This window comes from Neopelma chrysocephalum, unplaced genomic scaffold (genome assembly GCF_003984885.1).
Source record: "Neopelma chrysocephalum unplaced genomic scaffold, ASM398488v2 Primary Assembly neopelma1_77, whole genome shotgun sequence".
Classification (NCBI taxonomy): domain Eukaryota; kingdom Metazoa; phylum Chordata; class Aves; order Passeriformes; family Pipridae; genus Neopelma; species Neopelma chrysocephalum.
Genome location: NW_020897738.1, coordinates 506212 through 517987, shown reverse-complemented (window position 1 = coordinate 517987; position 11776 = coordinate 506212). Strand labels below are relative to the sequence as shown.

Below are 11776 nucleotides of genomic sequence, written 5' to 3'. Positions count from 1 at the left end.
TGTGGCAAGTCATACTCAGCAAAAAAAGTTCCAAGTTGGCACATCCAGTGCTGTGGCTGCCCTCAGGTTTTGACTGCCTGGGACAGTGGGGAGCACACACCATGAAGGGCAGTTCCTCCAAGCTGCACAACAGTGTTCTACTGGAAGACATCCTCCAAGGGGCACCATTCATTCATTACCTTTGTGTGACAACCTGTGCACACCCCATTGTCCTCTGACACTGAAATTCCAACTCTCCTTACTGCCTGATGACATATCCACTGCGCATGGGGCAGTTGGAAGGCCTTGACCTGCAACAACTTAGGACATAACTGTTTACCTTTGCCAACAGAACATTTAAAAATCTTGATTACAGCAGCTTAAGGACCTTTCCAAGAAGCAAAATAATCAGTGAAAATGGGTATCCTGAACCTGGCATGCAGGGCATAAATAGCTGCCAATGACTGCAAATGAGTTGTTCTGGCCTCTTCTGGAAGGGATGAGAAGACAGCAGGTTAAAAAGTCTGGATATCATTTGCCTAAACCACTTAAGTTCATGAAGAAAGTGAGGGAATTAGCTGAATGTCAAGACACTTTCTCCTTATGACACAGGCATAGTGCAGATGAACAGTGACCATCTCATCATCATGACAAGCAGCCCCTGCACATATCTCTGATTTTGCTGTAGATTGTGAAATTATTTAGCTCACTCAGCAGGGAGAAAATCTTTTTGAGTTCTCCATGTTTAAGTTGTTCCTATATTGATTGCGATGTAGCAAATTGTGTGTTGACTAAGTGTCAGCCATTTGCCTCATGGGTGAGGGAAAAATCAGTAGAGGTAGTTTGCACTTAAGGGATTAAAATGCTTCTATTTAGTACACTAGATGCTATGCATTTCTGAAATCCTACTGAAACATTCCTATAATCTAAAATTCACACCTGTTGACTACATTTAAGTTTGCATAGTGCATCTTCTGCTGTTACCAGGCCAGAGCACCACAGCGATGCCCCTTTCAGCTCCCTTTCTAAGCAAGCCATAATTTTGCAGCCTTTGATCCACTTTACCATTTATGTTTGGGGGTGGGGGTGTTTTGCAGCTTGCGGTAGGAGCCCAGTGTGTGTTCCTGTGATCCCTTCTTGACCTTTTGCCACTGAAGAAATCTTCCATGATTTGTTAAGCTTATATTGCTCACTGTGTCACGCTAGGGATGGCCACTCTCTTGCCTTCAGCTGTAACAAAGTATATTTAGGAAAAGAGCTGGCCATTTGTAGACTAAGATGTTATTCATTCTGCCAGTGAGTTAGGGCTGGACTTTTGTTTCCAGACATTGTGCTTCATAGCCAACAAGGGATCTCGGGTCAGTTTGTCTAATCCTCCTTGTAAGTTATATTTAGGGTCTGTAACATCATGTATTAATAATTCTACGACTTAGCTGTACATACTTTTAATAGAAAACTGTATCATTGGCTGCCATCCAGTTCTTGTGCGAGACTGAAACGAAAATCATTACCCACACACCTTTTCCCCATCACTGATGGAGGTTCTGCAGACTTGCATTAACAGCCAAGCCAAAGAGCCAGGGTTACCCAGCCTCCCGAAACGCAATTACAGGGGACTGGGATCAGGGGGCCGATCAGCCTGTCCTGCCCTACACACAGACGAGAAGCCCGCTCGATGCCGGCTGCAAACAGCAGGCACATCCCGCAGCGCAGAGATGCCTCTGAGGAGGATCGGTGCCCGTGGTACGTGCGGTGACAGAGCACTGCTCCGGCCGCCGGAGAACGTTCACCCGGGCCGTACCAACGGCGGGGCTGCCCCTCGCAGCCGCCGCGCCCGGGCTCCGTCCCTAACGCATGGCCGCGGGCCGCGGTAGCGCCGGGAAGCGGCCCGGCCCGGCCCGCTCCGGCCCCCGGCCCGCTGCTGGGGAGCGCGGGAGCCCCGGCACCGGCGGGCAGAGCCCCGGCGGACGCGGGCCCGGGCGGTCGCCACAGGCCGCCGGGGCCGCCCGGCCCGGCCCTGCAGGCCCGGCCGCGTGGGAGGCCGATCCCGGCAGGGCCTTCCCGAGAGCCGCCTGCTGTCGGACCCTTGCGGGCCCAGGCCGGGTCGGACCGGCAGCAGCCGCGGGTGCCCCTCAGCTCAGGCGGGCCCGGCGAGGCTGCGGGCCGTGTGTGCACGGCGGGAGGGACAGAGCGGGTCAGCGCGGCGCGGAGGGCGGGGATAACCCCGCGGTGGCCGTCACGTGGAGCAGATGAAAGGGAAGCGGCTTGGCAGGGCGGAGAGGAGCCGGGGCGAGGGACGGGGAGTGCGGGGCGGGCGGCGGCGAGGAGCGGGGCGCAGCGCGGCGGGAGGGCCGCTGCCATGGGGCGCTGACCCGCCCGGGACCCCGGCCCGGGAGCTGGAGCCGCTCGGGAGCGATGCGCGGCGGCGGGGCGCCGCTTCCTCCCGCCGCGCGATGAGGGGCTGCGGGGCCGGCGCGAGGCTGCCCGTGCCGCCGCTGCCGCTGCTGCTGCTCGGGGTGGCGTTGGCCGCGGCGCCGGGCGCGGCGCTGGGCAAGGAGACGGCGTTCGTGGAGGTGGTGCTCTTCGAGTCCAGCCCCAGCGGCGACTACACCACCTACACCACGGGGCTGCAGGGCCGCTTCTCCCGCGCGGGGGCCACGCTGAGCGCCGAGGGCGAGATCGTGCAGGTGAGCGCGGCCGGGGGGCGCCGCCTGCCCCAAGATGGCTCCGCGGGCCCGGCACCTGCGGCACAAAGCGGGGCCGGGCCCTCAGCCCCACGTGCGCCGCGCGGCCCGGGGACGCGGTGACAGATGCGCGCCCGCGCACAAAGGCCCCGCGCCGGCCCCAACTTGCGGGGCCGCCCCGTTTTGACAGCCGGGCGCGCGGCGCGGTCCCTCCGCGGCGGGAGCGGGCGGAGCCGAGGGCCGCCTTCCGCGCGCCTCGGGCTCCGCTCCGCTCGCCCCTCAGCCGGGCGCGATGCCGGCGGGCGGGCGGGGGCGGTGCCGCGCCGGGCGGCCCTTGCCGGTCCCGGCGGTTCGCGGCCGGGGCTGTGAGGGGCTGCCCCGCTCCAGGGGCGGCCGGGACGCGGGGGGCCCGGGCCGAAAGTCCCGCGGCAGCAGTTGGGTGCTGCGCGCTCGGGCTGTGCCGGCCGGTGCCCGCTCGGCGGACGCGGGGCTGCTGCGCTCGGGGCTCCCTCGAAGCCGGGCTCCCATCGCGGACGTTTCGTACAAAGCTGCGCTTGACTTTCTCACTAGAGAAATAATTTTTGTCTGTGACTGAACGCAGCTATTCTTTACTGTGTTTGAAACTCTTGAAGTGCTTATCTAATTCCTTTGTAGTCTCTTGTAATTGTTGACTTTATTTTTTCCCCCCTTTGGCTAAGTAGAGAAAAATGACTTGAATGGTGTTTTAATAAGTTTGACTGTTAAGCAATTGCCAATAGCAATCCTTATTTCTGTTTAAGAGCTGTGGAATTTGTTTGCTTGAGTTCCATATCCGTACACATACATGCATAAATAAATATACACATAAAATTTTGAAAAAGCTAACTGGTGGCAAGTAAGCTCTAGAAACGCCTGATAAAGCTGTACAAACACAAATACTTTACTATCAAAATAACCTTTTTTTTTCTTTTTAAATAATACTGCTTTTGAGTGCTTGATATTTCAAAATGGTTTCACCTGGGAGGATTTCTTATAAAAGTTCTCTCACAGCCAGAAGAGTTGTGCGGACAAATTGCTGATGTAAGGCGATTATTTTCTTCAGAGAAAAGAGGAATGGATCAATTACTTTATAAATCTGACATTTAAAAAAAGGGTGGTGCTACTACAGACTGAAACAGAGGTGGATGTTTTTTAACCTTTTGGTGCATTTTCAAACAGTGAGAATTAACACTGTCTTTGGGGCCAACAAGAGACCCTAAAGGTTCCTTTTGTGTCAGGTGTTAGTGTTAAGAAGAGAATATAGGCCATTTACTGAGGTCATACTTTCCTGGTGACTGTAAGTAAAAGTGGAGAAAAAACTTACTGTTTTTTTAAGACTTAGATTTGCACAACCTGGGACAAATGTATTAAACGGACTTTTGCAGGCCTTGTGGTGTGTAACATCAGCTGTCTGCTTCCTCTTCATCATTAGCAGACAGCACTCCAAGTAGGAAAGACTACAGTGAAAGCCAAGTGATGTGGCAAATCTTTTACAGTCAATTATTGCTCAAAAATGGATTTGCTTATTCATCTGGACACATGCTATGTAACATACCTCATGGACAGGCTATTTTTTTTTATGAGCCGTGTGTACTGTTCTTTTTTTCAGAGAAGAAAACCTGACAGACGTTGTTCCAAAACAGCTAGACTGAATGCCATCAGTTGTGTTTTGGCTGTTGAGGTTCTAGATTGCATACAGCATCTCTTGTCAGTGTCCTGCTTCCTTTATCTCCTCCTGAAAGTGACTTTTTCAGAGCCAGAATTTATAAGATTTTCGCAGCACTGTCTTGCCTCCCATTTTTCAGCGAGGCTGTGTTTTTATAGAAGACTATGAATCTGTTGTTCTGGATCATCATTGAAAGCTCCCTGTGAGGTTTAGAAAAGCTCATGAAGCTGATGCCACTCGGAACCAGTTCAGCAGCAACGAGTTAGTTGTACATCAGTGAGTGAAGCAAGCTCTTCTTGGCCCCAACCCCTTTGTCAGTGCACACAGCAATTCAAGAATAAGATGCATTTTTCTTTAAAATGAAATATTAGAAATTCTTTAAAATCAGGCACACATTAAAGTATGGATCAAAGGAATTGTGGTTTTGAGACTACACAAAGACTTACTTTTGTTTATGTTAATAGCATCAATTACTCATTGGCTTGAAAGTCTGAACAAAAAAAAACCAACCGTAAGAAACAATGCACTTTCAGCTTTTGATAGGTCATACATCCACTCCTAAACTGGTTATTGGTCAGATTCCTATCCAGTAGTGGTGTGCTATTATATTGCTTCTCATGTTATTGTAAACGAGTCTTAATAGGGTCAAGTGTCTACCAGAATAACTCTTTACAGAGATGAAATGTTCATGTCTTCTTTCATGTGGCCACAGTTTGTATTCAGCAAACTCATGCTTAGGTTGCTGTGTCAGCTGGTCCTTAAACTGCTTGAAGGTCTAACCATCTTGGTGGTATCTGGTGTACTGGAATATTCCGTGTTTCTCAGGGCAGTGTAGTGGCCATTGATATGGCTGAGATTGGAAATTGCAAACATTTGGTTGGAGAGTGATTCTGAAAACCAGACTTAGTTGAAACCTCTAAAGAGATGTTTTGGTTTAAAACAAATTATGACTGGAGAACTCCTTATGGTTGAAACTTCTCGTACCATTCAGGGCCAAAGCTCAGATGTAGTCTTGTCTCAAACTCGATGCTATATGGCCACAGACTGACAGTGCCAGGACAATAAACATCACTGATTTTACCAGCAGTGGCTTTATTGCTCAGAGTGAGTTTATGTATCTTAATTCTACTTGGAACTGGCAAGATTCTGTTCCAGTTGCTTGTTCCACTTGATAGCTAAGGTATAGAGCATCTAATGCTGTGTTTCTTGTAAAAATGTGGTTGTGAAGGAGCTGCTCAGGTGAGGTGCTGGGAAAAGAGGATCAAATTTATTGCTTGTTTTAGATTGCATTAAAAACGCTGACATGTCAAAAGCTTTAAATGATGCACATTCATAATTGTCAATTCTGTCTTTTTTTCTACTCCTGTGTTAGTTGTACTGTTGAATACAGTAATGGGTTGATTACTGATGCATACAATGCACGTATACAATGAGAAGCAGCATGGAGGAGAGATTAGGGAATATTATGTGTGGTTTTTCTTGTGAAACAAAAGTTTGGGGTTTGGTTGGTTTGTTTCTGATTGGAAGCCTCAGCAGAGAAATAATGAACTTTATGTAGCCATTGAACTGTGTGTAGATGATCTAATAATCTCCACTTGCATAAATTTTTGTGCTCAAAAATTAACAGTCTGGGGAGAACAAGCATAACTCAGTGCTTTAAGCTCCAGGAAGAAAACATGAGTGAGACACTTCCCACCTTCTTGCATGACACTTCTTTGTAGGAAATTATTGCCTATCTTTCTCTTGCAGAAGGTGGGGAAGCTTCAAATCAGAGTGCAAGACTGTGTGCCTGTGTGCTCCTTCCTTCTGTCTCCCTCCCACCTCTTATTTATTTGAATGGCTTTTAAATTTTTCTCAAAATGCAACAGTTGCTAAAGGCTGCAAACTCACTCTGAAGCATCAACAGAGTTTTTAACGGTGTTGAAAGGAGTGACTTGAAATAACTGTGCAGATACATAGATGTCTGGCCCTGATCAGAGGAGACTGAGTCAAGGGAATGTTTGTGTCCTTTGAGAGTGGAAAACAAAAATGTTTTTGGTGTTTTTTTAGTTGTTGTTTTGTGATCAGGCAGGTTAAGTTTCTTCTTGCTGGAGCTGAGTGCCTGAAGGCCATTCAGATTGAGGAAATGGAATTATTTGTGGCTTTGAGTCACTGTCTTGTTGGATGTTTGCTTTGCTAGTTATCCTCTTAGAATTTGAAGACACCTGTGACTGGGTTTGTGTTAGTTTCCATACCTTAACTGTAAAGTTGTGGCTTGCAGTAATGATCCTGAGGACATCAGGGATAATTTATCTGGGCTTCAGGTTTGCTTTGTTATTGTGTCCTTGAAGTGAAGTATCTTGGAGTTGAGCTGTCACTGGAACGTGGCACTTCTATTCTGACAGAAAACAAAGAGCTAACACCCTGTGGATGCTGAGAATGGGGTGAGGAGAGGGGCTGTTCAGCATTTACTGTGTTTCTCTGTTTTGGTACAAAGACAGGAGACCTGGAAAGGATCTGTTGTGCCTTGAATGAGAAGTGGGAGTTTGCTGTAGGTTTTGTCCTCCCTAATCTTTAGTCTTTGATGTTATGAACAGATACTCACAACTGGCAAATGTTTTGAGGCAAGTGAGAATAGTAATCTTGAGGATGTCCATCTTCAGTGGGTGAATCTAAGCACTGCCCCTTTGAGCCTTTCCTCTGAACTTGTGTCACACAGAACCACAAGTCCCCACCATTCTGAAAGCTTGCTGAGAGTTAAGGAGTTTGTGTTGAATAGATAACAAGACTGAACCATGAATGGAAGAAAGTGAACTGCTGCTGTCTTTAAAAAAGTGGGTTTTTTTACCTGTTTTAAATTTTGTAAAAGTAATTATTTAATTTATTTTAATAACAGCAAGTCACTGATGGCTCTTTTTTTGTTATAACAGCATCAGGTGTGTGTCTGTTAAGTAGTCAGAGCAGGGCTTATTTTCTATACTTTGCTTTACTGCTTCGTGCATCAGAAACCTTGTTTAAATTAAGCTTCAGTTTTTCTTTTGTTTTCTGGTTATCATTGTACTAAGACTTGACTATCCAGCTGGTAGGAACAAGATGCTTCCATACTACAGCCTTGGTATATGCATGGAACAGCAAAAAATTTTACAAATTGTGGTTGGGCATTTTCTGTAACCTCACTCCTTTAAAGCATATGTGCAGGCTTTGAAACCTAAACTGGAGTTTTCAATTTGTTCTGGGAGTTGGCAGGGCTTGTCAGTCCTCTGTTATGGGAGAGAGTTGACTGGTGAAAGAAAGATGAAAAGTGCAGGTATAGTGCTGTGAACAGCAGGCTCCTCTTCTATAGTTTGTGTGGTGTGGTGTGCTGTGCCTGCCCTGAGCTGGATCTGTGCTTATTCCTCCATAATTTCTGACAGAAGGATGAAGACTGCACATGCCCAGAGTGGCTTTTTTGGGGGGCTGGGGTCCCCTACTCCCTCATGGGCTGTTGAGTTTTTCATGCCGTGAAAGGAAGGTGTTTTTCATGGGAGTGCAACAGGTGACTACAGGTCGGGGTTCTCTGCAAGAGAAGGCCAGGATGATAAAGGAAGTGTAATTTGCATTCAAAATAAGAGATCACTGAGGTAAAGACTTGTATAGTTATGGTACCTGGGCAGCCTTTGTAGAGTGTGCACAAGCAGCCTGCTTGCAGTAGAGGTGTTGTCCTGAACTTGATCTCAGAACAGATTAGTCCACCTGTTTCACAGTTTCATCCCTCCCTCTGTCCTTCTCCTCCTTTTTTTTCAAGTTTCAGTCATGCTTAGCTGGTTGTGTACTGTGATGTGCAGTGGTACCCGGGAGAGTTGAAGACAGACCATTAAAGTGTTTTGTTTAGGTCAGTTATCCTCTTGTACTGTTCTGTCTTGACACTGAGCTCCAGCCCAGTCACAGCATTGCTGGCTTAGTTCACAAGGAGTTGCCTGTCTTCATTGGCTTCTGGATGCGGTACTGTAAATAAGTATCCTTATTTTTTGTTACTTCTTCAACAGTGCAATATTCAAGATGTCTCTTAGAACGGTGGTGAAAGGACTCTGTGAACTCCTTCAGTGGTAGCTACTGGCTGTTGTGTGCTGTCTGCTTGCAGCTGTAGTGCTCTGCTTTGAGAATCATGTGTCTGTGCCATCCTGTTAAGGTTCACTGCAAAAATGTAATGTAAGAGAATTTAAGGGGGGACTGTCAAAGATAATGGCAAGAAGGGACACTTGGCAGCTTAAGCCTTCTACAAGAACATCCTTCTCTCTCTGGTTGGACAGATTTATGTCATCTTTCATATCTTCTGAAAAGAAGAAACACCTTATGAAAATAGTTAGTAATAACCTTATGATAATAGTTAATTTCCTAACAATAGGAAATTTAAGGGCTAGTAAATAGTATTTACCGAGTTAAAAACTTTGGACTTTCAAACTGTAAGGCATCACAATACCTTAACTCTCTTATTAAGAGAGAGTTAAGGGCACCTGTGGAAACTGTTTCTAAATGAATCTAAGGCAGTAATAAATAAAAGTTTCTAGGCATTACTACAGGGGAGAGGCGTGATCCAAAGATAAGGTACCAAATTCAGTGATGAGTTCTTGGTTTTGGAGGAAGCTCCAGTGTCTGTGGTGTTTGCACAGAGTTACAGGAATACCAGAATCCTTCTACCAGAGCTTTGCTGGCGTGCGAAACTGAGACACAGTGTAAGAAATGTGGTAAATTTAAGTGTGGAGAAATTACAATGGAAATAGCAAAAAAATGCTACTGTGACCCATTTAGAGGAATAAGAATAAAGTAGGTTAAGTACGTAAATAGAAGTGGAAAGCTCAGAGCGCTGGCTCAGTGCTCAGACCAACCAGTGCAATTTCTGCGCTTCCAAGTAAAGATGGGGAATCAAGTGGGGAAAAGTAGTTAGTGGGAGTTCAGGTGACTTTTCTGCATAGTCCATATGTTTAATTAAACTTCCTCACAGATGTTGAAGGTCTGTACTGTTGAAAACCTTGCCTTTGCTGGCAGGATGCTGAGCACTTCCTTTTCCATGTGCTCCTCTTGCTTGTTTGAGAGGTGGAACTAAGAAAAAAATCCCAGAGAGAAGTGGCACTCAAAAATTGTCAAACATGGAGCCATTTGGAGAACTTTTTTCATTTCTATATATTTATTTATGTTGAGAGTGGATCTGTGTGACTACAGTGGTTTATATATAATTACAGCCTCCTTCACAGTGTTACCAGCAGTTGTGGCCAGCTATGCCCCATGGGTGGAACTGGCACTCGCTCCCCCTGAGCACCCCACTGGTGCCCTTATGGGACAGGGCAGCTGCTTCTTAAGTGCTTTGCCTAGTGAAGGGCTTCTGAAATGACTCCAAGTGAAGTGTGTAGAGGACATGATTCAGTGTGGCAGATTTGGAGGGAAAGAACTGCAGGCAGCTTTGCTGCAAGCAGATCTTATAGGAAAGTCTTGAGTAGTTGTATAAAACCATTGATTAGCATACATAGTAATTTTCTTCCAGTTTATACCATCTTGTGGTGGAGCGTGTATTTAAAAAGGCTCCCTTTTTTATTACAGTCTTCTAGTCCTTGTTTTGGAATTGCAAAGTGAGGCCCTTCTGAACCAAAATAACTTTCAGAAACAGTTTTTCAAAGTGTGAATGCTTTCAGGAGGCCAGCATCAGACTGGTTAAGGAAAGGTTAGATCTGGAGGCAGTAATCTGCTTTGTGTTCTACCCAGTTGTGGAAGCGGTACATGTATTTGCATTAAGACACTTACTGCTTCAGAAGTGCTCAATTTGGGAGGTGTTAAGTATTAATTTTTACATACTATCTTTTCTTTTGGGCATCTGCACTTCAGTATTCAAATGTGTTCAAACCAGAGAGTGTGCCTGCATATGAAAACAGAATGAATGCCAGTTGAATGCTTGGCCTTATTTCTCGCTTCCTGTCTTGAAGGGAGAGTCCTTCACACTAAAAGAGATTGGCAAAGGAAAAATAAATTGTTTAAAAACAAAGATGTGGTTTGAAATTGTTAGAACAGCAACAGAAGATTTGTGTTAAAAAAAAATAAATTCTATTTTCTGCATTTTTCTTGACTGCTTGACACTTAAACCAGAGGTGACCAGGGAAGTGGGCTCTTGTGGATACCCAGTGGAGACTGCCAAAAATTGCACTTTCCTGCACTTATCCCATTGGTGAAGCTGTGCTTCTGTTAGGTTTGAGTACTAGTGCTCAGGAAAATAGGGCTCTGGTGGCTTAGGGTGTCTCTTCACAGTGGCAGATTTCTTTCATTCATTTTTTTAAATTTCCTTTTCATGCTGCTTAGAGACTTTTGTTGTTGCACTTGGCTTTAAGATGAAAAGCCAGTTTACAAAGGTTGATTAGGTGCCTGTTATGTTCCAGACACAAGTACAACCTTAAATATGTAGTGTAATATATGCAGACTCTCTAGGCTTCCCAGACCCATGTTACTCTCTGCATTAATGTGAGGATTTTAGTTGTTTTCTAAAGCTGATGACCAGCTTAAGCTTTCTGTTGGTTTTCTTGAGCTTAAGCTGCTTTATTGTTTTGCATCATTTTCAGTAGTAAAGCAAATGGAAGAATCAGTAAGGAGATGACTGGCCTGACAAGAACTAAGGGGCATATTTTAGAGTTTGCAGTCATGGTTTGAGTACAACTGTTAATTAGCTGTACAGGCACGCATGTTGCAAGTACATGCCTCCTACTGTGAATTTATTGCATGTGCTTGGTAAGCAACTTTCAAATACTTTTGATTGTAGTGTTTGAAAAATTGCATTTAATTCAGGAAAGACCCTAGTTTGTGCCAAGATCTGTTTTCCTGCTTTGAGCTTGTGATGCTTGCCTGCTTTAAAAAAATACACACAATAAAAAGTGTAGTAAGCGTGGCTGGGCAAAATCCTTCTCCTCTACTTCTCTCTTTATCCATTCCACTCTGCCCTTCCTCCCCCAGGCAGAAGAGGCTTGAACCAAACTTTCTGTTGAGTTCACCTTTAGAACTGCAAGTTTCCAGCTTTAACCTGTCTGCTTTGATGACAGATTAGGAAAAGTACATTTGAAGGACTGACTTGGAATTGCGAAAGGTGTTTTGTTTGGGTTTTTTTACACTGATGGGTCCATTCCACAACTCTGTAGTTCATGGAGAAGAACCTCTTTTAAAGGCTATGCGGTTTTTTCCTTAATTTTATTTTCCTCACAGAGACTGCCCTTGAAGATTTATAGACTTCTTATTTGGGCCTGGCTAAATGATGGTATTCCCAATTGAGCCTTGATTGGTTTTACCTTAATAACAACAGCAACAATAATAATATCTGTATCTCATGGATAAAACATTATATATGTATACAGCGTGCCAGTTGTGCACACGAGTGCTGTCTGTTCTTGCTGCACTGAGGTTTTACCTGTCCTTGCTGTCTTTGCAGATAAGGATAGAG

General features: G+C 45.7%; 1 protein-coding gene across 2 annotated transcripts in view; it reads left to right on the top strand.

Moving 5' to 3' along the window:
• Positions 1 to 2361: 2361 nt before the first annotated feature.
• The window catches only part of ZNRF3 (zinc and ring finger 3), a 75638-nt gene continuing 66223 nt past the window's right edge, over positions 2362 to 11776 (top strand). For both annotated transcript variants that reach the window (XM_027689593.1, XM_027689592.1), the window contains exon 1: positions 2362 to 2666. In XM_027689593.1, coding sequence (XP_027545394.1) covers positions 2433 to 2666 — 234 coding nt within the window. In that variant the 5' untranslated portion in view covers positions 2362 to 2432. The remainder of the gene's footprint in view (positions 2667 to 11776) is intronic.